Here is a 24079-nt window from a genome sequence, read left to right on the forward strand (position 1 = left end):
AGGTTTTTTTTTTGAGCTGTTTGACTTTTTGACAGTCTTTGCTTATTATGCTACATTATAGTATACTATTAACTACACAGAGACAAAGTGTGTCCAGCATATGGCCATTGAGGTAATGTAAACAGTGTAAATGTAAATAGTGAAAGCTGCAATACTGCACATGTTGCATCTTGTAGCACAACAGCATAAGAAAATGTTCCCAGTGAGATTCAGTCCTATTCAGATCTCTCACTGGCATGCAGATGCTTTCTCCCTTTCCCAGCGGGGGAAAAAAAACCTTTAGCATTTTTTACAACAGCTGTTGTGTGCATTCCCTGGTCAAACAACCATCCTTGATTCTTTCACTAGACGCCGTATAATGGTCTCTTTGCTTTAGGTTTATAGTACCATAGCTGTGCTATAGCGAAGTTCACCAGTTCACTTTTTTTGCTCGTGGGCAGTTTGTAATTTCACTAGATGTAAGAGTGTTATCGAACAGGCTATGGGCCAAATGATAAAGATAATTGGTTTCCCCGTCCTACACTAAAACATAGCTATTTTAAGTCTGCGTCTACATACTCCTCTCTGTGTTCCCATCAAGAGCCATCAGGCTGTGGGGAGACCAGCCCCTGGACGATAGGCATTATTGTCGTTATTGCCAGGGAAATTTGACACTACTTAAATTGTCCTGTGTTGTTTTAAAGCTCAGCTCAGGATCTCCCACAAGTGCTTGGCTATAGACTCTCGTCTAATCAAGTGTTTGGTTCACTACTGGACAAGAGCAACCACTTTTTCTTTTAGGTACAGCCTAATCAGTGATATAGATTAAAGGTCTGCATGAATTAAATAGTGTTTTTGTAATATTTGGAAACATTTCAAGCCCGTTAAGATTAGAGATTTCAAATCAGTTTAATTAGTGAATTTAGATTTTCTGTGTGGAAATAAAAGAGAAACTTGAGAAAATCGTTGTTGTTGTGTGATATATTTAAAGCTGTATCAAGTTAATTAAAGATCAGCAGTCGATTAATTTTTTTTAGAAACAAGCCATTTTAGCTGTCAGAATTGTTAAATGAATGTGGAAATCACAGCGTTTGACCAAAAATAGTTTGTGCAAGGATTTGGGGGATTAGATGGATCACAGAAATGTGTACACATCTTTAGGCTACTGAAACCAATATCCCGTTACAGTAAATGCATTGGCCATAGACTCATGCAGGTTAAGCCCACTTTTTCTCTTTCCTCTTCATTTTTTTCACATCTCACAACTAGATTAATTGGTTTTAGTTTCCAGCGTGTTATCAGTTGACCATTTCCCCCTGGCTGCATAAGTTCATCTCTGCTTCACATTTGAACACACTTTGTCTGGATTTTCATCAAGCTAACATGTTCCCCGTTTCTACCGATGGTGTGAACTGTAGGTCCACTCTGTCACCTTCTGTATGTCTGGTCATTATATCTACTGCATGAGACATACAACACATTATACATTTCTCTACGCATTTCATGAATTTTCTTACTGTCTGTGCATGCATTAACTGCATGTGTGCTCTAGTATTTGTCTGCATGCTACAGATAGAAAGCATATATATCTTATACTTTTCTTCCTTCCTGTCTATTTTAGCAGGCCTATGCTTTTATGTTTTCATAGCCCATGGATATCTTACCTACAAACTGAAACATAATGCAGTTAATTTTTTATATTCCTTTAGAAGCAGTTGGAAAATTAGCTGCTTTAGGAAAAAAACATCACTGCTAGTTTCAAAAGATGCAACAAATGAAAGCACCACACATTAAATGGTGTTCAGGAAGTCTTGAGAAATGTCCCTTTACTTAATAAAAAGTCACAATAAATGCACGTATTTCTTCAAGGATGTTTAAGTGATCAAGATGTGACCATCATTGCAATTTTCATGTGGAAGTCTGCATCAAGGCAAAACCTCTTTGCATATGTTGTTTTTTGTTTTCAGTACAGCACTACTAATTTGTTTTTTGAATACAGCGCTTTGTAGTGGATAAAAAAAGCACATTTTTGCCTCTGTTCGCTTGACATTTTGTCACCTCAGTTGATGAAATGTGTCTGAACTTATCTCATTTGCCTAACCACACTAATTTCTAAGCTAAAGTCTTTTTTCAATTTTTGGTCCAGCCCAGTGGATGGCTGTCAAACAACATAATGATAACAGACACTGCCATAGACCTAATTCAGTTTCAGAGCACTTCTTACTGCACAGAGACGAGGGCCAAATATTTATCCACAGGACTGTTTGTTCTTCTCTGATTCACCTCCCATGTGTTCTAGGTATAGCTACAAAAGAACAGTTAGACTCCTCTTCACATCCATAAGCCATATTAGCCACTGAACTGTTGTGGAAAATGTTTGCATTCAAAGTTACTTTGGGTATGCACCACCAGCAGCGATTTGTTGAATGATCTATAGCCAAAACATTAGCTTGCTATTTCTCCACAATGTGGGCACAGATTAAAAAGAAAAACTGTCACTCCCAGTGCGCTCTGAGACAGAGACGGAAGAGAGAGGGTTTTGCGTTCAGGGCTCAGATATTGATTAAAGATTTGTTTTTGTCAGCCTTTCCAGTCTCATGACCCTCGCTCTCATCTCTAGGGTGGGGCTGGAGCAAGCTAGCATGACAGATACCCTTAAATTTGGCCCAAGTGTTTGCTTAGCAGCCAGGATCAGCGATAATCCAAACATCATCACAGAGAAATATATATATCTTTATACCCATTCGTCAAAGGGTGATGTAAATTATACAGCAGCATGCACAGACTGCCACTGTTCAGCTCATACATGGCCTGTGGTGGCAACATGAAAGCTGCAGACCTCTAGTCTCTATATTGAAAAGCATTCCTCTCCCCGTTTAGCCTTTTGTATGTGAGCTCACTCATCAAGACCTAGAATGTAATTGGCTCCAGTGTGCCAGCTCAGCTCAGCACATCCTCTCGTGTAACAAGCTCTGGTATCAGCCTGTCTTGCACTTTAGTGTTTTACAACCAAATAGTAGTTTTCTGTGGATCCTTCTCTTGGCTAATGTACAGGCAGTCATTAAGGCTGCTGTTTAAACTCCAAAATAAATATTAAACCTTACAGGGGTTCCATGGGAAAAGCAAAGAAGTAGAGTTGTTTATAGACTTTGATCAACTTCTGGTTAAGAAAAAAGAGCTACATTTACATTCTCAAAGCCAAATTTTAGTGGGTAAGTTCCTGTTTATTCACTGATCAAATCAGGCAATTTGATTAAGAAGAGCTTGTCTATATTCTCTAAACCTGCTAGGCCCCCTCAGGGCTGTTTTTGTATCACACACAAACTACAGGATATATACAAGATATCCATTCCACATTCCGCAATGGACAGATTTTTAATTAGTAAACAATACTTTGTAGGAACGCTCACAGTTTCTCCTTTGCATCAGTGGAAATGCCCGGTGGAAGAAAGACATACTGTAGCTGAAATATTGTTAGTTCTGATAAATAGCAGGTGACAGAACAAAAAGAGTTTAGAGTTATTAGAGTGCTGTAAAAGGAAACCTCAGTAATGAAGAGTTCACTTTTGTGTGTTTAAGAGCCTTGTAAGAAATGTTTTTTAAAAGACCCCATTCAAGTTAGACAAGGACTCCCAGATTAGAGAAGGCCAAAACTGAGCATCTGAGGAAGTGCCACATCTAAAAAACATGGTTTATTTAACAGCAAAAAGCACAGAACGCTGTTTGAAACATGACAGTAGTTAACCCGTTCGTCAAAGAAATGCAGTCATTCAAAACCCAGAGACAATAGCCCTATATATAATCTGATGTTTTGGTACTGTAAGGTCTCTGGTGTTTTTGTACCTGGTGTTAATAATAGCCTCCATAGTAAATGCCTAGTTTCTCTCCAGTTTATATTAAAATGGAAGGAAAAAAAACATTATCGCCGGTCCACTGAATGAATGATGTTAATGTCAAATATTAAATAAAAGCAGCAGAATTTCTTTGTGTTTTCTGTCTGGCTTAATTTGGACATTATGAAGATTTAGTATTAAAGTTAATAAAGCTTAACCTATATCTTTTCTCATAGATCAGTTAGTACTACTGTTAAAGGTTTAGTTGCAAATCATTTGCTGTCAATGAATAACTGAAATCCACGATCCGTAGACATAAACAGATACTTGGCAAATTCCCTGGAGATGCTCTGCCAGGTCTGTATTGCAGCCATACTCATTTCTTGCTTGTTTTGGGGACATTTTGCCTTCAGTCTGGTCTTCAGCAAGTGTAACACATGCTCACTTGGATTGAGGTCAGCTGACTGAATCGGCCAGTCAGAAACATTACGCTGACTGAAAAATAGTGAAAGTCAGCAGTTAAAGCCCACAGAGTGTGTCTCATTCAAATGCATTGTCCCAGGGAAACTGTTCTAAATGCACTGCATGTATGATATATTGATTTAAAATTAAATACAGAGGATTGAAAGTATAATTTTTTTCAGTATAAAATTAAGATTTGTTAACACCAAAATAAAAATGGCGAAATGCTTTTAACATTCAGAATGTTTACATGTAGCACATTAGTAATCTAATCATTCTCCAGTTTGGTGGTAACCTGATTTCAGAGGCATCCTTGTAAGGTTAAGGGATTAGGAGAGATCCAGTTAACACCTTGTTAGTCTTGCAGGGTTTACATAGGTTGCTTTGACGCTTGGGGGGTTGTTAGCTGACAAATACAAGACTGGCATTTTCAAAGTAGAAAGCAGTTATGTTGCAGTTGTGTCACCCTTTTCATGTGCGTGGCATACTGAGCCGAGATGCTTTTTGCATAATTCAGTGGTCTCTGGCAAAGTTGTAGAACCAAAGGTGCTTTACTCAAAAACACGTTGTGCAATGACCGGTGTGATTTTAAGGTTATGAAATGATTAAAACCAAGTGGGAGATTTTATTACATCTGTCAAGGTCCTCTATGCTGTTCTCATCCAAAATATTTCAGCCTGCTGGCAGGTTGAGCAGACATATCCTCTTACAGTAGATTTCTATCACAACTCTCTCGGTGAGGAAATCCTCGACATACTTGAGCTTGGTGTTGATGGTGTCATACGAGGGTGTGCCAGAGGGGAGCATTAACTCCCGAATAATCTGAGGAGAGACAGACTCTTCGTATGTACGGATGTGAGCTTTAAACAGCAAATCTTTTAGGAAGGGCGATGGCTAAGACTTTCTACTGACCTGTGAGGTATCAGAATGTGGATTTAATGTGTTTTTTTAGATCTGTTTCTTGCTCATATTTGAAGTTGTTGCTCCGAGAACGAGTATCCACATAAAACAGCTTCTTTTCATCTTTTGTCTCTGCCTCTGATCATTCACTTGCAGCATGTTATCTAGTTTTGACAGTGAAACTACTCTGGTGGTACCTAGGAGCAGATGCTGTGTGCGATTCTTAATTGGGTGAAAAAAATCATTACAGATACCTGTGAAGCTCACATAAAACAGGGTCTAGATGAGGCTACATGTAAAATAATAGGTACAGACGGATATAGCGGATACCACAGATATGCTTGCATTCCTTTGGGAGCGATGACGTTCCACCTTATGGATTATGGTATTCTTGGGATCCATCTCTATGGATCAGCTGAGTTGAATTTTCTCTATGGATGTTTCTGGGCAGTTGCACTGCACTCTTTCAGAGATATACAGCAAGCAGGCTGCAGACACTTTTGGTATAGTCTCATAATGAAGTGCACTACTGGATTATTTGTATTGGCTTTATAGTGGTGTTTTGCTTTGGTTGAACTTTTTCTCTATTTGTCTGATATCAGCTACCCCAGGGATCCATAGTCAGCACTCATATTCAGGCTTTTTTTTCCAGTCTCCCCCTTTACTTGCCCATTACGCCTAACCTACAGTTATATAAATGTGAAAGAATGCAGCTCAGTCTGTGATGTTTGCTTCTTGTTCTTCTATATTTTCAGACTATATTGCATTACGGATAAATGCTGTATTTTGCATTACATTTAGTGAATGTATTTACATTTAATTTGAACTCATAAGCACTGAATAACAGATTTATTTGCACATGCTGGGACATTACCTGGATTAAACAGCTCAACATCCAAGATTTACAGTGTAACAGACTTTAAATCCATTAGAAAAAAAGAGAGAAGAAGCTTAAAGTCTATATGAATAGAGGACAGGAATAATGCAAACTTTACTGGCAGCTACAGATACTAGACACTTCTTATTTTGCCCTTTCTTGATTGTAGACTATTCTCTCAGCCTTATACAAATCCCCATGCACACAAATGAACTGTTCCCTTTTCCCACATAGACTGTTCCGATTTTGTTCCATCTAATTGTATATTATTGTTACTGATACAAATGGATACACTGACAATTTCTCCTGTTTTTGTTTAAACTTGTTATCACTTGTAATATCCGTGCTTAGAATATTCTTATTTTTATGTAATTTACAATTTCTAACATATAGCTGTTTATATTAGATTTCTTTATGATATTGTTAATTTAATCTGTTTTGTTTTTTTCGCTCCCTAAGCAAATATAATTTGTCCACGCTTAAGTTATCTGCATATTTAAGCAAGAAAACAGCGATGGAATGAAATGAACATTTGAATGCATCCATGCAAAAGGGTCTACTGTTTCCTAATTCTTGTGAACTGATTGTGAAAAGTAAATTGAACAACATACATTATGATGTAAGCATTGGGCCTGGTAATTGTAATTATTTCCCTGAGTAATATACCACATTATTTGTGCAGCACACAGATTCCCAAATCCCCATACACTATGAAATCACTCAAGGGTGTTTATTGTGTTTAAATAATGAATAGATACAGCCTTTACAAGTTGACACTGAAAAATTTCTGGTGAGCTCCCCCGATAGAATGCATTTCACAGTAAAATAATTTAGTCGACCACAAAATAAAATGTATGCAATACTCTATCCTTAGATTAATTTCCTAATTCAGTTGGGGATAGTTGTTTTACTGTCAGCGTTTTGCTGCGGAGAGACTTGCAGACTGATAAAGAGGGATATGAGCAAGTCAATAAGGTAGGTGAGCTTGTGCTAAATATTCTTTTTTATCATGCTCTTTTTGTAGATGAACATGGACATTTGAAAATATACCTGCCCAAGAAGCTGCTTGAATGTCTACCAAAATGCACGTCGCTGCCAAAGGAGAGACACCGGTGGAACACTAATGAGGTACGGACAGCACTGCTAATCATACCTCTTTCCACTAAATCCATCTCTCTTCAAAGATAGCCGTACATAAGACACTGTTCTCTCGGGCCCTTTCCAGACATATAAATCATATGAAATCTCTCTGAAATAACAACTGCTACCTGTGATGTTCACTTTTACACCAAAATACACTGAACAATGCTGGTATACGTTACATGCTTAAATATGACATATGAAGACAGTGAAAGTGTGATTTTTAAATGTACCTATTAGGGTTTATTTCTAGCTCTTGTGCTCCCACTTCACATTACACCTGTTTCAGCATGTATCATAACTTTGCAAGAATTTGTATTTGCATTAATAACTATATTTGAAATTTAAAGTCCATCTTCATCTTATATTGACACACAGTTTCCTGTGATATTTGTTTAGATGTACTTTTGCCAACAAAGATAATTCACTGGTTTCAGTTGCAGTACGTTGTGCAGTGGATTTTCTTTTTATTTAACCTCACTTTTAAACTGAAACATGTCTCCGAGCCTGTAATTTGTGTTTACTAGAGATTTGGCAGCGCTCGTCGTGCATGAAAACCCTGTTTGTTAATGTCACTTGTAAGTTTTATTCACAAAACTTCACCCAGCGAGTTCAGCAAGCAGCGAACACGTAAATAGTGTTTTGCACTGGCAGAATGAAAGTGTTTCATGTTTGCATCACATTAGGTAAGGATGACATACCACATTGTACTTTTTTCCCATATAAATGTTTTGCTTTTTAAGATGTTAGAGATGGCCTTTGTTTTCCTTATCCTTTACCAAGAGATCAGACAGTTTTTGGTCATCATTTATTTATGGTGCTAGACATTAAAAAAAATATCATTTATACAGGAATTTGAAGTCTCTCTGGAAAGTAAGCAGTGTTTACCACAAGACTTTTTTTCCAGATCCAGACCCACGTAGACACATCCCAAATTAAAAAAATAAAGCATGCTAAAATGTTGAAAACAATAATAAATGTAATTTTCAGCAATCTTTATGATCCATTATCCACAGCGTAATTGATTTGCTCTATGGCAGTATTTTAGAGCGCAGACCAACGTCTACACAAGTCTTAAACACGAGTCCCTAACAGGGACTCGTGTTGCTTCATTTGCCTCGGAACTCATTTGTCAGCCTGCTTTCTTTCTCAGGGGATACGTTGATGAATTTATCGCTTTCATTTTCACTATTGATACATGAAAAACTTTCTTCTTTACAGAGAATAACTGGTAGCAATTAGATTTAAATACACTCCATGACAAATCTTAAAACCAATATGCAAAAATCAACCATCCATGCTCTTGATTAACAAATTGTGACCACATAAATACAGTCATCTGCAATGATGAAAGTTAATTGACTGAAAAACAACCAGATGATAAGGTACCAGACAGGCCCGTTTTTTAGAAAAAGGATATTCAAAAAGACAATCTGTCAGTAACATACAATTAAATATTATTTCACAGTGACTTTGTGTAGTCAGTCTTTTCAGAAAACACTTATGAGGGTATTAAGATATCTTACGGCGCTGATTAATACAGTAAGACCAAAGCATCTATCCTTGTACTCATCACTTCCATACTCGTGACTTTTCTTACACCTCTCTTCCAGTCTTCATTAAGTTCTCTATCATATCTTTCTCAATAGCCCAGCTGTAGTTATAAAAAATGTACAATGTGTGTGTGTTTCTAATTGGCTGGTGTTGTAACTTGTTTGCCCTGTTTGACCTGCATTGTGCTGTAAGCATTCTAAATTAATTAACATGGCTTTGAAATTGATCTCAAAGTGTAAGTCTAAGCATTTGCTCATGAACGCTGTCGGCCACAATTGTTAGCATGTCTTGTCATTTATTACCAAATTAAATCATAACAGACATATTTGAGAGAAAAAGGACCATGTTGTGTTACTGGCCTGCATATTCCTCCGTGGATTCTTGGCAGGATGATAGAAAATTGTGGGGGGAAAAAAGAAATTAGCAAAAAAAGATGGTTCTCTTGGTGTTATGGTATGCATGCCAATAGTGTTTTCCAGGGCTGAAAAGAGCAAGGCAACCTTTCCTTAAATCAAGGACATTTCTTTATTGTGCAGACCATGCAAATCAGAGTGTTTGGGCCTCACTGGTGGCAGACAGGCAGGAAGGGAGGGATCAGAGAGGCTCTTGTCGGTGCAATTGTGTGACTCTTAGTGAAAGTGACACCTCATCAATTCTGTGCATATTTTTGGCACCGGCTCAGCATGCTTAATGCACTAATTTCCCACATTTTATGTTTAAGGAATATGAGCAGTTTGGTAGCTTGGCTTCTAGTGTTCATTTGAGCCATTATTGTGCAACGTACCCCACAGTTATTTTTCTTTCATAGCGCTCTTTAGGCTGGAAAGTTTGGCCTCTTGTGGGAAAACTACAGCTATAGTGGGTTATAGCTATAGCCCACTATAGCTGTAGTTTAACATGGATGGATAACTTGGATGTGTATGTCATTTTTAAGCAAAAAACCTTCTTGTTCCTTGACTTTTAGGGTTCTTGTTTTATGCTATAATTACATGGATAAGTTTAGATTGTTGAAAATGGACAAAACAAGATATTTAAATTCATTTAAATGCACTAATAAATAAACATCCTAGTTTTGGGATTTTAGTCTGTTGTTAGGTGTTTATGAGTATATATTATAATATAATATATATAATGCTTAAATAAAGTTTTGTGGTATAATTTAAATGTTATTATTGTGAAACTATGGGTGTTCCCATGATATGGGATATGATATAATGCTTTAGGTGCTTTAGGTGTAAATGCTACAAATAGGTCATTTTGACCCATTGATGTTTGGTTCTTTGACAACATGGTGATGTTATAATATCTGATATAGATAAGAACCTGCAGGGAACTTAGCTGCACCTGTGTGCCAATCTCAGTTGTTCAGCTCCTGATTGTTTTGAGTTTGCAAACAAACGATTAGAGATTTTTATGTAAGCTAATAAAATGTGTGCAAAGATTCATCTGTTTCCAGATTTTTAGGGTTTTTCTTGTTTTATCATAGAATTACATGGACAACTTTGGATTGTTTTGTCCACTGTCTAAATAATGAGATTAAAGGAATGTGGATTTTTGTTCTGCTTTTGTAACAACACAGAACATTAATTTGATATAAATCATGTAATTTGCTATTAAATCACATCAGCTGTAATTTGCATAACATAATTTATTTAGCATTTTGTAGTACATTAATCGTGTCTCTTATTTATGCACATCCAAACATCTGGTGAACCTCTGATTTTGATTTATTTCCATTCCTAACATGTCTTAATAACTACTTATAAGTTGCACCTAACATAAAAAGGAATTTTTATAAAGAAATTGGTTGCTTATCCTTCTTGCAGCCCACATCTCATTAGAGTCATATGTTTTGCTGTTGTTTAAGTCTAGGATTATTCTGTTTCACTCTGTTTTAGAAGCTCACTTCACACATCTCTTTTTTTTTTTTTTTTGTGAAAGTGAATGAGGATACAACTTGCTGGTTGAAAACTTTAATCTGAAAAGAGAGTGAGGCGGGGCTGTGGTGTTGCCAGTGAGGTGAAGTGAAGCTAATGTAGAACTATTCATTTCTATCATTCTCATGATTCCCTTGTGTATTTTCATGAGAAGAAGGTGTGCAGGAATTCATTTCAAGCATTTACTGGAAAATTAGATAAACCAATCGAATCAAAATTCAAGGCAGAGGATGGAAGTTTAGAAGGTTGAATGGTACCCTTGTCAGTAAATCACGAGTAGCGTGCAAGGTACGGATATGCTATCAGCCTTTAAATTATCAATGGGAAAGAAGTACCTGGCTGCTCAAGAGAAAAACATGTTTTTACTGAAAGAAATGGAAAAGGATGTTGTGATTGAAGTAACACTTTTTTGTGTTGCAATAATCAGTGACATTTCTGTGATTTCTCATCTGTCAAAAATGATTCAAGATCTTAGCACACTTTATAGTGAGCAAGTTGCAAAAGAAAACAGAAAGACTCCCAATGAGTCTATACTTACTTTATTTGAGCAACTGCTTTTTGAGGCTCTCGGGTTAGACAGAGGAGTGAATCTTCATAGAATTCATCTCAGGTCTACAGCCAGCTGCTATTGTCTGTTTTGCTGCTCTGGCACAATGACCCCTATTTTGCTAGACATTTCTATTGAGATTAGAATCTTTTTAAAGAAGGACATCTTGCACAGGAAGGGCTTTAGGCTTATATCCTTTTCAAGATCAAACAGAGTGAGCCTGATGTTTGGTTATGCCGGCATGGAGGTTTCAGTACTTGAGTTGTGTTGGAGAACTGCTATTTTACCAGGGCTATTTCCCAGATGGACTTTTTGGGGGTTTTTTTTAGGTTCACTTTAGACTTCTGAATCAGGCTGTATATCATTATAGGATTCAAAGCAAGTGTCCATTGGGGAGCTACCAGTAAAAGAAAGGAGCTGATTTTATTTAGGATTGACTTTTCTGCTATACTGTTGGACTTTTTGGTCTAAATGGCAACATTTATGATGTGCTATTGGAGTCTTAAAGACAAGAGTGAGTAATATTTTCTACACCAAAACACGTTGGATTAGATCTCTCAGTGTTAGCCTCCTTGGAGAGATTCTGACTTTTAATAAGTAGTTCAAGTGTGACATTATGAAGCATTGACAAACAGAATAAATTTGCCAATTGTAGAGAGAGTGACTATATTCCTTGTCACTCCACGTTGAAAAGACGAGGCAGAGGAGTACGGCATGAAGCCTTGGTTGAGGGAGGACACTGGGCCTAAGCTGGTGTGACACCCTTAGCCTTTAATGAACGGCACAACGCTCTGAGTACTGTGAGCTTCCTCTCAGCTTAGAGGGGACTGCTTCTGAACTGGTGCTGAACCAAAACAGACAAGAGAGCATCAGCTCAGGCCTCCACCGGCCTGCTACACATTTAATGCCCCTGTCGTCAGGAATAATCCTCTCTGCCTCACGCCGCTGCCAGCAGCAGCGCAGCGTGGTGCCTACATGCAATATGCCACCGCTCAGGACAGAGCAGGAGAACCAGTAGAAACACTTAGTGGACTCACCGGGCAGCAGGCGTAGCAAGCAGGGAAACAGTGATCACAAACCACAGTAAATGAAATTAACTGCGATATCAGATACACTGTCAGTAACACTATAAGATAGGTACAATAATGACAAGCACAATTGGATGCAGTGTGGCGTAATCATTCACTCCTTATCTCCGACTAAAACATAATTTCTGTTAACCCACTCCCTGCCACTGTGGTATCTTGGAACCTGCTGTTTTGATTTTACACAACAATGCCCTTGCTTGAATACAATTACAGAGGGGAAATGAATCATTCTTTATGAATTCATTTGTTCTTTGAGAACTGTAATGATTCTTTTTCAGTGCTTTTTAAAAATATTTTCATTTAAAATATGAAAGGATAGCACAGCGATAGCTCTAAATCTCACAGATGTATTATTGTTATCTTTTCCAGCAAAAGGGTCATTTTAGCTTTTAAAACCCTCCATAATTTCATGCTTGTTTCCCTAGTCTGTTGGAAATAAATACCACAACCACCCAGCTTTGTGGCTTTCTCACTCCAACGTTATGCCCTAAAACGAAATTAATTTCAGGAAGTTTAGTTTGTGTGGGCTGGTGTCAGGTTCATGACCAAAACAAAAGTTTTGGCTTCACTTGCTGTGCTATGTGCAGGCGTGTCAACTTTTTGCAGTTTTTGCGTGCATTTATTGTTCAGTCTTACCACACTCACATCAACAAATGGTCAAAAAAAATGAATGTTGCTCATGCATTTTTATTAATGTAAGTCCTTTGGGCCACCTTCTTCTCTGACTGTGCTGTGTTCCAGCATGCAGCAGGGTTTCCTCCAGGAAATTGGTTAGCGCAGGTGGTAAGTGCTGTCCCCATCTAATCGCACCCGTAGGTGATGCAAGTCCAGCTGGTCAATAAAAACTTTAAACTAAGCAGCAAAGTGCTGTGCAGATTATTTATTACAAAGGAAATGTATGGTGCTGAGCTGAATCAAACAGCTCTTGAAGCGACTCGTTCTGTTATTAGTGTAGTTACTAGATGACAGCTGAAAACATTGTTTGCTTGATTTCCCTGCATTTTTAATAAGAATGATTTAACGTTTTGTAAGAATAGATCAGTTTCTCCTGACATTAGTGAAGGCACTCTTTATTTTAGATGAAAAAAACACCATGTGTCTAACATTATTTTGTAAACAGACAGACCTGAAGTTATAACTACTGTTTTCAATACTAGCTCAGCCAAACAAAACAAAATAAATTGAGATTTTACTTCAAGCCTCAGATTTGAACTTAAAAAACATGTTAAAAGGCTTGAGCATCCCTTTCAGAATATCCCAGCCTCTTTGAACGCTGTGTGAATGAAAGCTTTCTGTTATGAAATAGACTTATTTGTATTAGAGTGATCTGGTTAAGAATTATTTCATTCTTCATTCCTGGTTCTGATACATTTCAACCATTACACAGACCTGACCTCAGCCGTCAGTGTTTTCTATGGCCGCTCACCTAATAGAACACAAGGTTACGCTTGATTAAATGTTTATTTTTATTTGAGCTCCTTGCCATGCAAGGCTTTCTCTGTGGAGAGTAATTAAAATGACTCCCACCAATTGCAAATGTTTACAGAAATGTTCATTAGCTTCTCTGGGGCAATCAGTGAAAATTAAAGGTCATGCTTTTCCATCTATCTGTTTGTTTGTTGTTGCCTTTCTTTTCTTTGATTCTACTTTCTGGGTTAGATCCAATGTTATGTTTTGTTTTTTTTTTCCCAGTGAGAGGTACCGATAACATGTCAGCGTGTCTAGGTGAGAATCTTTTTAAAGTAAGGTTCAGGTTTTATTTATATCAGCTCGTCATTGAACTACTCAGTTGAGGTTTAGATGGCAAAATGCCTCTGCAGTTTATTCCGGCTGCTCGGGGAGCACATTTATTTAGCCACTGTGCTGCAGTGTGTCAACTTTTCACTTTTCTTTTCAAAGGGTTTTTAATGGGAACACCCAGGATAATTTATGTCTGTGTGTGGCGTGGAATGATCCTATACTTTCATCTGCTGTAGTTTCCACTCAATTACAGTTTACTAAATAATATATTTTGCTGTGCTTTTTTTCATCACATTTGGCTTGCGAAAGTAGACGACAGGAAGATAAGGAACTGGTGGAGTTTCTTTGGATGGCTGACTTCATAGTAACTTCCTGTGAGCTTGATAGCTTTACTGATTGCTAGTGTTGTAGCGTACTGTGAAGTGTCAATTGCGAGGCCACGATGTAGTGAGGCTGTTGTAATAGGAACCCACCAGTCAGGTCATCCAGGGGGTCCTGTATGCTACAGGAACCCTTTGCTTTTTCCTCTGGATGTGCACATCAAGGCAGGGGTCCTCAGTATCCTCTGAAGACAGGGGTATCCACTCAAAATTGCATGACCTCTATTGTAGCAGATACAGGTCACTCCACCTCCTGTGGGAAGCCTCTAAATTGAACCCAGCTTGTGTCTTCGATTTCTTTCTATTTCTCTCTTCCTCTGGTTTCCCTCCTTTACTCTTATCTTCTGTCTCTTTCCCTTTTCCCTCATGTGTTCACTGAGCTGCAAAGCTATTCAGGCATAGACAGAAAGATTTCTACCTTTCTCTCCGAATTGCTTGGTCAGGATTTTTCTGTGCAGAACCGTTTTGTAATGGAGTTTAACTTTATTTACTAGATAAAGGAAAATGAGTTCTGCATTTGATGTGCACATCTATGCTTCAATAAACTGTTATATTGTTCTATATACAGTAGATGTTCACCTACCTACCTGGCAGCCATGACTGGAATTGCATTGTATTATTATATTCAATATCATGATATTTTCTGTAATCTAAACATTTATTCTTGGAACTTTTTGAGTGTATGTTTTTGTTACTGAATCTGAATAATAAGCATAACTGAATAATACATTTTTCCACCGTGGCCGCAGGGTTATTGAACATGTCTATGCTCATCAGCAGATAAGGAGGTTGCCCATACTGTGAATGATTGGGAAGGTGATTCAGTGGAGTCTAAAAAGTTTTATTTACATAGACTGTAGGCAAGTATCTTGTCTTTTCTTTAGAATTTAGAAGCTGTAACCAATTAAAGGAACAATGTTTCGTTACATTTCTCAGATATATATTCAGAAAAAAGATATTGTATGAAAACAACATAATTTCCCTGATTTCAAATATCTCCAGCACCAATTAACTGATATGAAATTAACAACAAGCAGCTGCTTGCTATTTAAATTGGGGAGAAATTACAGGGATTTGGCCAAAATGGAAACAAAAAGAAAACCTAGACTCAAGTGGAGCTTGAAGAAAACGCTGCTGCTCACAAAGCAAGTACATCAGAGAAAACAAGTAATGAAAGGGACATTTGGTAACACATTGACAAGAGTAGATAAATAAGATGTATGGAAGGAGACGGCAAACAAAATTAATGCCAGCTTTACTCTTACCATTGGTACTCTGTGGAATACAAAAAATGTGGTTTAACATCCTTTGAGAAGTGTGTCAGGAGATTGCTGCATACAAGAAGGCCGCTGCTGCTAGTGTACGCTATGAAATTACTGTGTTTTGAATAATGCATAGTGCTTCAGATAAAGTATTGTTCATGACCAGTGCAATATTGTTCAGTGTGTGTACTTGATGCTTTGGGCCCACCGCCTGAACAATTAAGTACAATACATGCTGACATTAGAGTCTAAGAAAACAAGACCAAGACACGGTTTGATCTTTTTTGTATCGCAGGTTATAGAGAATAAGGTTTTCTACTTCAGCCTCAGACCTCGTACCTAACCATGACAATAAGGTGGCAGTGGTGGTACATTTAAGTAAGATACAACTGAAAACTGTACTTACCCAGACTGGCTGACTGGTTATTCGAGTAAAAGCTTCTCCACGAATTCATGCTCTCATAAAAACTAATGAGAGACATGCATATGTTTTCACATTCATTTCAGAATAATAGATGATTTTCACTCCCCTACTGTCTCTTTTCAAGTCGTATTTTTTTCTGTACTTACGAGCAACCTGATTAGTCAAACATCTCTTTACACATAGTGCTGCCAGAGCAGAAAGAAGCAGCTTTGCTCCAAAAGAGGCTCTTACTGTGATTAAAGTGGCACCTATAATTCTAGCATGTGTATGTAAACACTGACATCACACATTTAAGTTTGCTGAGATGTGTAAATCTACTCTGTATCAAACACACATTGTGCTCCCCGTGTGGATTGCTAGATCTACCATATGTTCTAACTGTGCATACTGTAAGTACAAGTGCGGATGATCATTCAAGTAAAGTTTGCTTTATTTAAACTAGGCCACACTTAGAATACTTTCTGTTTTGACACCACACAACCTAGTTTTTCTAGAGCTTTTAACATTTGATGTATAGTTCTGTGCAAAAGTCTTAGATCATCACTCATTTCTTTGTATTTCTTCCAAGAAGCAGCACTTTGTTGTAATTTTTTAAGTAGTCTTGAGCAATCTTTTGAAGTTGTTTTCTTTGGACATTGGCTGCTTTTTCATCCATTCATTTGTTTCATTTTCAGTCCAGTCCTCAAACCTAACCTTTTCCAGAAGAATCCTTTTAAAAAAATTAACACTTAACACTGACGTATGAATTATTCAAGCATAAAAATGGCACCATACTAAAGGAATGAGCCAGTGTTGTGTCTATACAGGCAAGCTGAATTTTTTGAATTAAAAAAAAAAGCCCATGCTAGCACAGTTTGGCAGGCATAAAATAGTATTTTTGCCCCAATAAGGTGATTCCCAAAGAGCTATTAGCTGAAAACTTGACATGTCTTGGCATAGTGTATACTGTATTCTTAAAAAAAAACTGAGAAAGCTTGCACTTCAGTTGATATACTGTTCGCTCGTCAGAAATGGTCTCAGTGGAAGGGTTTCTGTCAAGAAGCCTTTCTTAAGGAAGGGAAACGGGGAGAAAAGGCTGAGGTGTCAAATTACACAAGAACTGGCCTTAAAATCAGTGGTAGAAGGTCATTTCATATTGTTGCCAGGTGTACTGAAGAGGCTAGGAGAGAGGTCCGGCAGTGAGTGTCTATAGCCGTCTGTAAAACATGGTGGAGGCTCTGTCATGGTTTGTGTCTGTACTTCCAACAGCAGTGTAATCTTGTGAGAATTGATGGGATTGGGAGTGCAGAAAAGTCAGATTTCGAACCGTAATACAATACCATCTGATTGGCAACAGCTTAATTTTTCAGCATGACAATGGTCCCAAACACACTCTTGAAACCGTACCAGGGTAGAAAAGCACACAGTGGAATATATCAGTCATGGATTTGCCTCCCCCCAACAGCAGTGTGAGATCATCTTGACAGAGAATGGAACAAAAGGCAGTCAACATCCAAAGAAGAGCTTTCAATATTCTTCAAGAAGTCTGGAGAACTATTCCTTAAGACTACTTGAAGAGAATAAAACTTGCCTCACAGAGTTCAGACCTCTGTTAAAGATTAAAGGTGGTCCTATAAAGTACTGACTTTCAAGTTAGTTAGAAATGTACAACCACTATTTTTGCCTCACTTACTTCCTTTTATATTTGCATGTTTTAATAAATTTTCACACCTATTTCCCATTTTCCTAGTTCAGACACCTCATTTTATCACAAACTATAGGAGCCAATTGTTAAAATGCAGACTTAACCAGACGTTGTTTTATAACTCAGTCATGTCTTTGATAGAGCATCAATCTACTGAAACATCGTCTGCAAAAACAATTTAAATCAAATATTATTCAAATTAAAGGTAGTTATGCATAATATTATTATTGAACTGAACCAGACTTTCTGAGTGTGTTTGCTATACAACTACATAAATTCATGAGCAAGTTCTTTACATGACCTCTTACCAGTTCTGCAAAGGTTTTTCAAGGCTTAATTATATGATTAATATAGCTAATTTCTAAACTTATCTAGATACTATATTTATTTCAGTTTTATAATATTCTTGGTATTTTATACATCTTTTATTGCGACAGCACTGTTTATACATTTTAAGCTCACCAGAATCTCTCTGATGGAGCACATTCGTCTGAACAAACACTAACTCCTTGTGGAAATCTCCAGTAAAATTGTGCCTTTGCTGGGCTGAGGTTTAGTTGAGCTCGCATTTGGAAGGCTTGCCCTTTCAGTTATATTTTTGTTGTCCATTTTTAGATGTTCTAAGTTGTTTCGTAACGCTTCATGTAGCGCAGTATTTGTTCAGCTCTATTGCTTGTCCCATTTTGTATTTCACCAAGGTTAAACAACAGTGCTGGCCGGCAGAAGCACACCATGTATCTTTTTATTTTCGTTGAGAGAGTGAATGCAGAGAGAGAGGCTACTTCAGCTATTCCTCAGAGGAAAGAGGATCTTTTTTTAGAGTATCAAAGGAGCACATCATTTCCACACAACAAAATGTAACATGTTCAGATGGAACTGAGGTCGGAAGATACTTCATCTGGCACCGGAACGAGGAGGCTGCCCTGACTCAGAGTGTATGTTTCACAGACGTTCTCCAGGAAATCCCTTTGATTGTTCTTTGGACTCAGTAGGAGGCCGGGCGTTTGGGTAATCAGTAGAAGGCCACATGGGTTCTTCCGATTCATGGCATCCTTCCTGCTTACCCTGCTCACTTTTTGGTCCATCTCTTTCTATCTCCGTCTCTCTCTTGCTGTCTCTCTTGTTGTGTGTTGGTCTTTGATCTCTAAAGGTCCTTGAGAATAAGGAGCCAGCAACAACAGCAGGATGGGATTCTCTGTGGGCCGGTTTGGATCCAAGCCCATCATGCCCTTTTCTATCTGATGGACAGCTCCAGGCATGACTATGCCTCTATACCCTACTACAATAGTCCTTCATCTGATTAAACCCTTGCTCATTGTCAAAGGAGAACTAGAACTAGGGCTATCATTAACTTTGTTTGTAAGCAGCAGGGACGACTTTAAAATGTAAGCATGTATAAATCATTATATGTCTTAATAATTATTATTTTTTGCTTAAACAGAAGGGGTGTTATGCTGATGCTTGCAGTTCTGAAGAAACCTGTTTAATGGCTAAATTTTTATTTTTAGATCTCCTATTGCATGTGAGGCATTTATAGAATTAACAGACAAGGAATCTGAGCATTTGGCAGGCTGACATGACTGTGAGTAGACAGCTGCTATTTGCTCCTGTCTAAAATCTGGCTATTTCATCCAAAGGCCGTGTTGACTAACTTTGAAAATGTTTATGAGTCCAGTCTCAGATCTTAAAATGAGAGTGCTGTCAAATCACATTTATCCTATTTTATATATATACTGGACTGAACAACATATTGATATTTTATGGCACAATTCTCTTATACTAAAGTGAAATAACAAATAAACAAATTTAATACAAATAGTCATCAAGCATGTCTGCAGACCTGAAAATACAATAAATAACTGTTTTCTGAGTCTTGGGAGTATAAGGTTCTACTTTATTTTCACTGCTACTGTTGAAATATATCTTACTTTGTATCATTATTCCTACACAGGTCACCCTGACCTTTTGGATTATATATTTGTATTTCAGTGACTCACAATAGTAAAGGTTATTCCCTATAAGTTCATTGTTTTTTCTTATCAAAGCTGCCCATTCAGGCACCTTGTAGAATCCTGGTCCAGTAGGATTCAGACGTTTTTCGTTGGAAGTCCTTGAGCCCTTTTGTTCCTCTGGGCAGTATGTGAAGTCCCTTTTCTCTTTGAGATGTTTACACATCAATAAAACTGTCTGAATTTGAAAAATAAAGCTGACAAGGACATAATGATCTGTCCCACAGGTCCCAGATCCAGGACTGAGCAAGTTCTCAGAAACCTTTTTAGCACAAATAAAGTTGCAGAATAAGGAAACTCTCAGTGGGTTTTTGTGATAGATCATTTATTCTCTTTTTTTCCAATGGTCCATTTTGTAAAGTCATACGTAGGACACAAGTGAAAGAATCAACTTTGTGCGCTTGCTCTGTGTGTGTGTGTGTGTGTCTATGTGTGTATATATATATATACATATAAAGCAGTTTTCCAGTGAAGAATGAATTATACTAAACTTTGAGGAAAGTGTACACTGAAGTGATGAGTGACAGCAAAGTGAGGTGTTTATTTTATTTTATTATCTTTCTTTTGATTGAATTCAATTCTCCTGCATTGTTCTATATTCTGTGAATGAGCTGTATTTGAAAAATATATCTGTCAGAGAAAGCTTATGGAATTGCAGCAGAGGAGTTGATTGTGAGCTTCTCTGTCACAGGCTCTGTGGTGAAACGTTGCAGTATATGGTTTCTGCTGCTACTGGTGCTACAAAGAGTGGAAGGGGAACAACTTTAAACTGATCAGATACACCTTCCATTTAATGTAAAAGTCTTAATTAAAAACCTGTATAAATAATGATTTTTACCTAAAATATTTCCAGTGCTGTACTTGAAGCTACGCAGCATATTTAATCCCTCATATGTCAGAACTTGTAAAGCACTGAACCTGAAACTTACTTGAATGAATGTACCTTACAGATAGCCAATGTGGCTAACACAGCACTCTTATTCTTGCTTAGCTGTGGCTTTTACGTACTTTGACCAGTGACAGAAGTGGGAGCTGTCTTTTTCATCTTTTCATTTTACAACACTGAATGTCTTGGCTTAATATTTAGATATCGAGGTCAGACTAGTTGTAGCTTTTTTATGATGATGTATACAGGGTCGTTGTTTGACTCTACCATACTGGTTAGTGTTGATTGTTTTGGTGAAAGACAGCAGCGTTTGCTTTCCAGCTTGAGCCTAAAAGGTTGAGGTGTCAACACAGTGTATAGCTAGAGTCCATAATAACCTGTCCCCCTCCCCTACCCTTGCTTCCACTCCCCTAGCCTGTCCTTTAGCAGAACCTTGAGGCACCATTGAAATTCTGCACTGCCTTTTGAAATCTCTGTTGATGAGGCAACATAGACCCACAGTGGCTCTACTGTTCTCCCACTGCAGGGTATTTTTCAAAGTCATGTTTATATACTATAACTAGAAAGGAGAGAAAGTGCTTTGATGGTATGTAACAATGAAAATGCTTAGATATCTCCCCTGGACTGGAGGCATGGACGCTTCCGTTGGGCTGTGCTTCCCGTATGACATGTGCACTTTCTCAATAGGGCATGCTGGCAACTGTATTTCATGCAGTGACTCTTGGGTCATATTATGTGTATCCAATTCTGCGTGGCACACTGAAAAATGTTAATTGCAAATTCAGAATGCTACAGTGAGCTAATATATGTCTGAGCAGTCCTGTCTTGTATGTAGTATATAATTATATGTAATGGCAGAATGATGTAGCTTCTCAGTCTTGGAGGAATTCCATTGTCTGAGTTTTGAAAAACATATATTTTACTTTTTTAAATTTTATTTACTAGCAGTATTTTTGTGAGATGTATTTTTCCCACAAAGTGATTTTCTTGAATCTGGGAGAGAATTTTTTTTTCTCTTCTGCTTGACTGAGGAGTGATTTATGTTTATATTTGTTTTCTTGTGAAATTTCAAGTGCTTTATACATATCTCAGATTCTGTCAGATGAAAAAGGAATCTTCAAATGCAAATCTGATTGTGTCTTAAGTCTGCACTTTGCTGCTTTGCAGCTTATCTTTGAGAGATGATTGTACTTTACTATAAAGTCAGCTGCATGCACATCTTCATTAAATGCGGGTTGATAAACCATGAATTCCTTCAACCACTGTTTTTTCACATTTATTCTTCCTTGCCCGCAAAATACATCAAAAACACCCAAAAGTAATCCCGAGTATTTATCAACCAAAAACAGTGTTATCACATGACTCTGATGTCTGATGGTGTCTCTGTGTCTCTGGCGACCTTTAAAAAGACAATCTACTGTATTGAGTTTCCAAGTATCGTGTATAGTATGTGTAATTGATCATTAGAGGATGAGATATGTTCCAGTAAGACATCCCACAATGTGTTTGTGTGTGGGTTTGTGTGCATCCATCTGTGTGTGTTAAACTGTGCCTCTATTGCCATTCATGTAGTGTTGGGGTTAGGTCAATATTATATTAGCACCGCCATTGCATTTTCCACAGCCCCATGAATAATGTAAAAGTTAGATATCCCTTCATACAAATACAGCCCATTATCGCTCTGTATCCTTGGTAGACGTAAGACGTTTCATAGTTTCTTCCTACAGATTTGATTAACCTTATTGCGTGGCATCAGCATATGGTGGCCTAAAGTTGAGATAGACCCCTTTCAGTGGAGAAAGAGACCTTACTGTGACCTTGTTGGAAACAATCAATGGCCTTTATCTCCCCCAATGCATAATAAATCCTACCAAAGGGATGGTCCACACATCCCTGTAATGTATTGACCTACACCACCAACATTTATCAACCAGACTTGCTGGCTAAATAATTTAGCTTTTGAGCTTAGACTGTACTTAGTGGCGCCTAGAACAAGTTTGGCCTGCCAAGTTAGATTGATGTTTTCCACATAAAGTAAATAAATGGAGGAATGGAACTTTATTAATCCTATCAAGCAGAGAAACTGCAGTCCAACTTTTCATATCTTCTTGCTACACAGAAAATACAAAAACAGCATTCACAGGCAGGACCTGTTTTATTGAAAAGTTCAAACTGCAAGGTCAGCACCTGGGCATGTTTGTGATTCCACTAGCTCACCTCACGGACACTACCGCTAATAAAACACCTACGCAGTTAGTGTTTGGAAAAGTCAAACTACTTTGTGCCCAGAATGTAACCTTTCATCTTCTTCTGATTAGCCATTTTATCTCAAACTTCTTTCCTTTGAAAAACACAATATATTCCAGTCTACTCGAAGACAAACGAAACCTGACCCATGGCAGTATGTCTTTTATTAATTTTCTACACTGTACAATAATGTCGTGTTTACACAGTTTTTAACTGTCACATCAGGCCCTCAGGTCATACATCCTTGAATCAACATAACAGCTTAGCAGAGTAAACCTGCTTTCTTTTACAGCATAAACTACAGCTCAAGGCAGGAAAACACCCCAAATCTAGATTTTTTTTTCTTGAATACACCCTCATGTTCTCTTTTAGTGCTTGGCAATTTTTTAGAAATATTGAATATTTTTTGTTAAAATTAGTAAAGCTGGTGATGCAGGCATTTATTTGTCAAATCTTTCTGAATTATCATTAGACGTACAAGGGCATCGTGTTCTTAAAAAACAATAAAACAAAGCTTTGAATTCTGAGTCGTTAGAGGAGAAGAGAAAATTCATATTCATATTTTTCAGTGTTATTTCTTTGCTTTTTTTCCCCAAAATCCCCACTTTTCTGCTTTGCTCATGCTCCACTCCCTCCCCTTGAATATTTGCACTCTGTATTAATAAGAAATTGATGTTGCCGATGACTTTTAGTAAAGCAACCCCAGACTACCATACTCAGCATGAATACTAAACAAGAGAAAGGGACATGTTGAACCTTGATCCAAAACCTGCCTTTAACCAAATCATATTTCCCAAGATGAAAGAGGGAATTGTTCTGATAGGCTGATCAAAGCAGTGAATTTCAGTGTACTATAAAGGAACACCTGGAAACCTAATGAAGAATTCTGTTAGAGTAGTGAGGGCACTAGGCAATACATAATGCATTTGTACATAATGTTTATGTAAACATCTGCTTGGGGGTGTTCTTAACTTATTTATTTGATTTATTTCATTTGCCCTGCTGAAGATGTGCCGATCCTAATGGCCAAGTCCAGAGACACGAAGACTTATTTCAACCAGTGCTTGGTAGAGTAAGCGTACCGCACTGGTTTGAATGTGGCTGTATTAGTGATGGTTGAGGGTGTTCAG

The 24079-nt window shown here is 37.7% G+C and overlaps 1 protein-coding gene across 11 annotated transcripts in view; it reads left to right on the forward strand.

Annotated features, from left to right (window-relative positions):
• The window catches only part of camta1a (calmodulin binding transcription activator 1a), a 277539-nt gene that overhangs the window by 5557 nt on the left and 247903 nt on the right, over positions 1–24079 (forward strand). For all 11 annotated transcript variants that reach the window (XM_040007840.1, XM_040007835.1, XM_040007836.1 and 8 more), the window contains one exon: positions 7076–7179. In XM_040007840.1, the coding sequence (XP_039863774.1) occupies positions 7076–7179 (104 nt within the window). The remainder of the gene's footprint in view (positions 1–7075; positions 7180–24079) is intronic.

The sequence above is a fragment of the Simochromis diagramma genome, unplaced genomic scaffold (genome assembly GCF_900408965.1).
Source record: "Simochromis diagramma unplaced genomic scaffold, fSimDia1.1 OVJJ01000545.1, whole genome shotgun sequence".
NCBI classification, from domain to species: Eukaryota; Metazoa; Chordata; class Actinopteri; order Cichliformes; family Cichlidae; genus Simochromis; species Simochromis diagramma.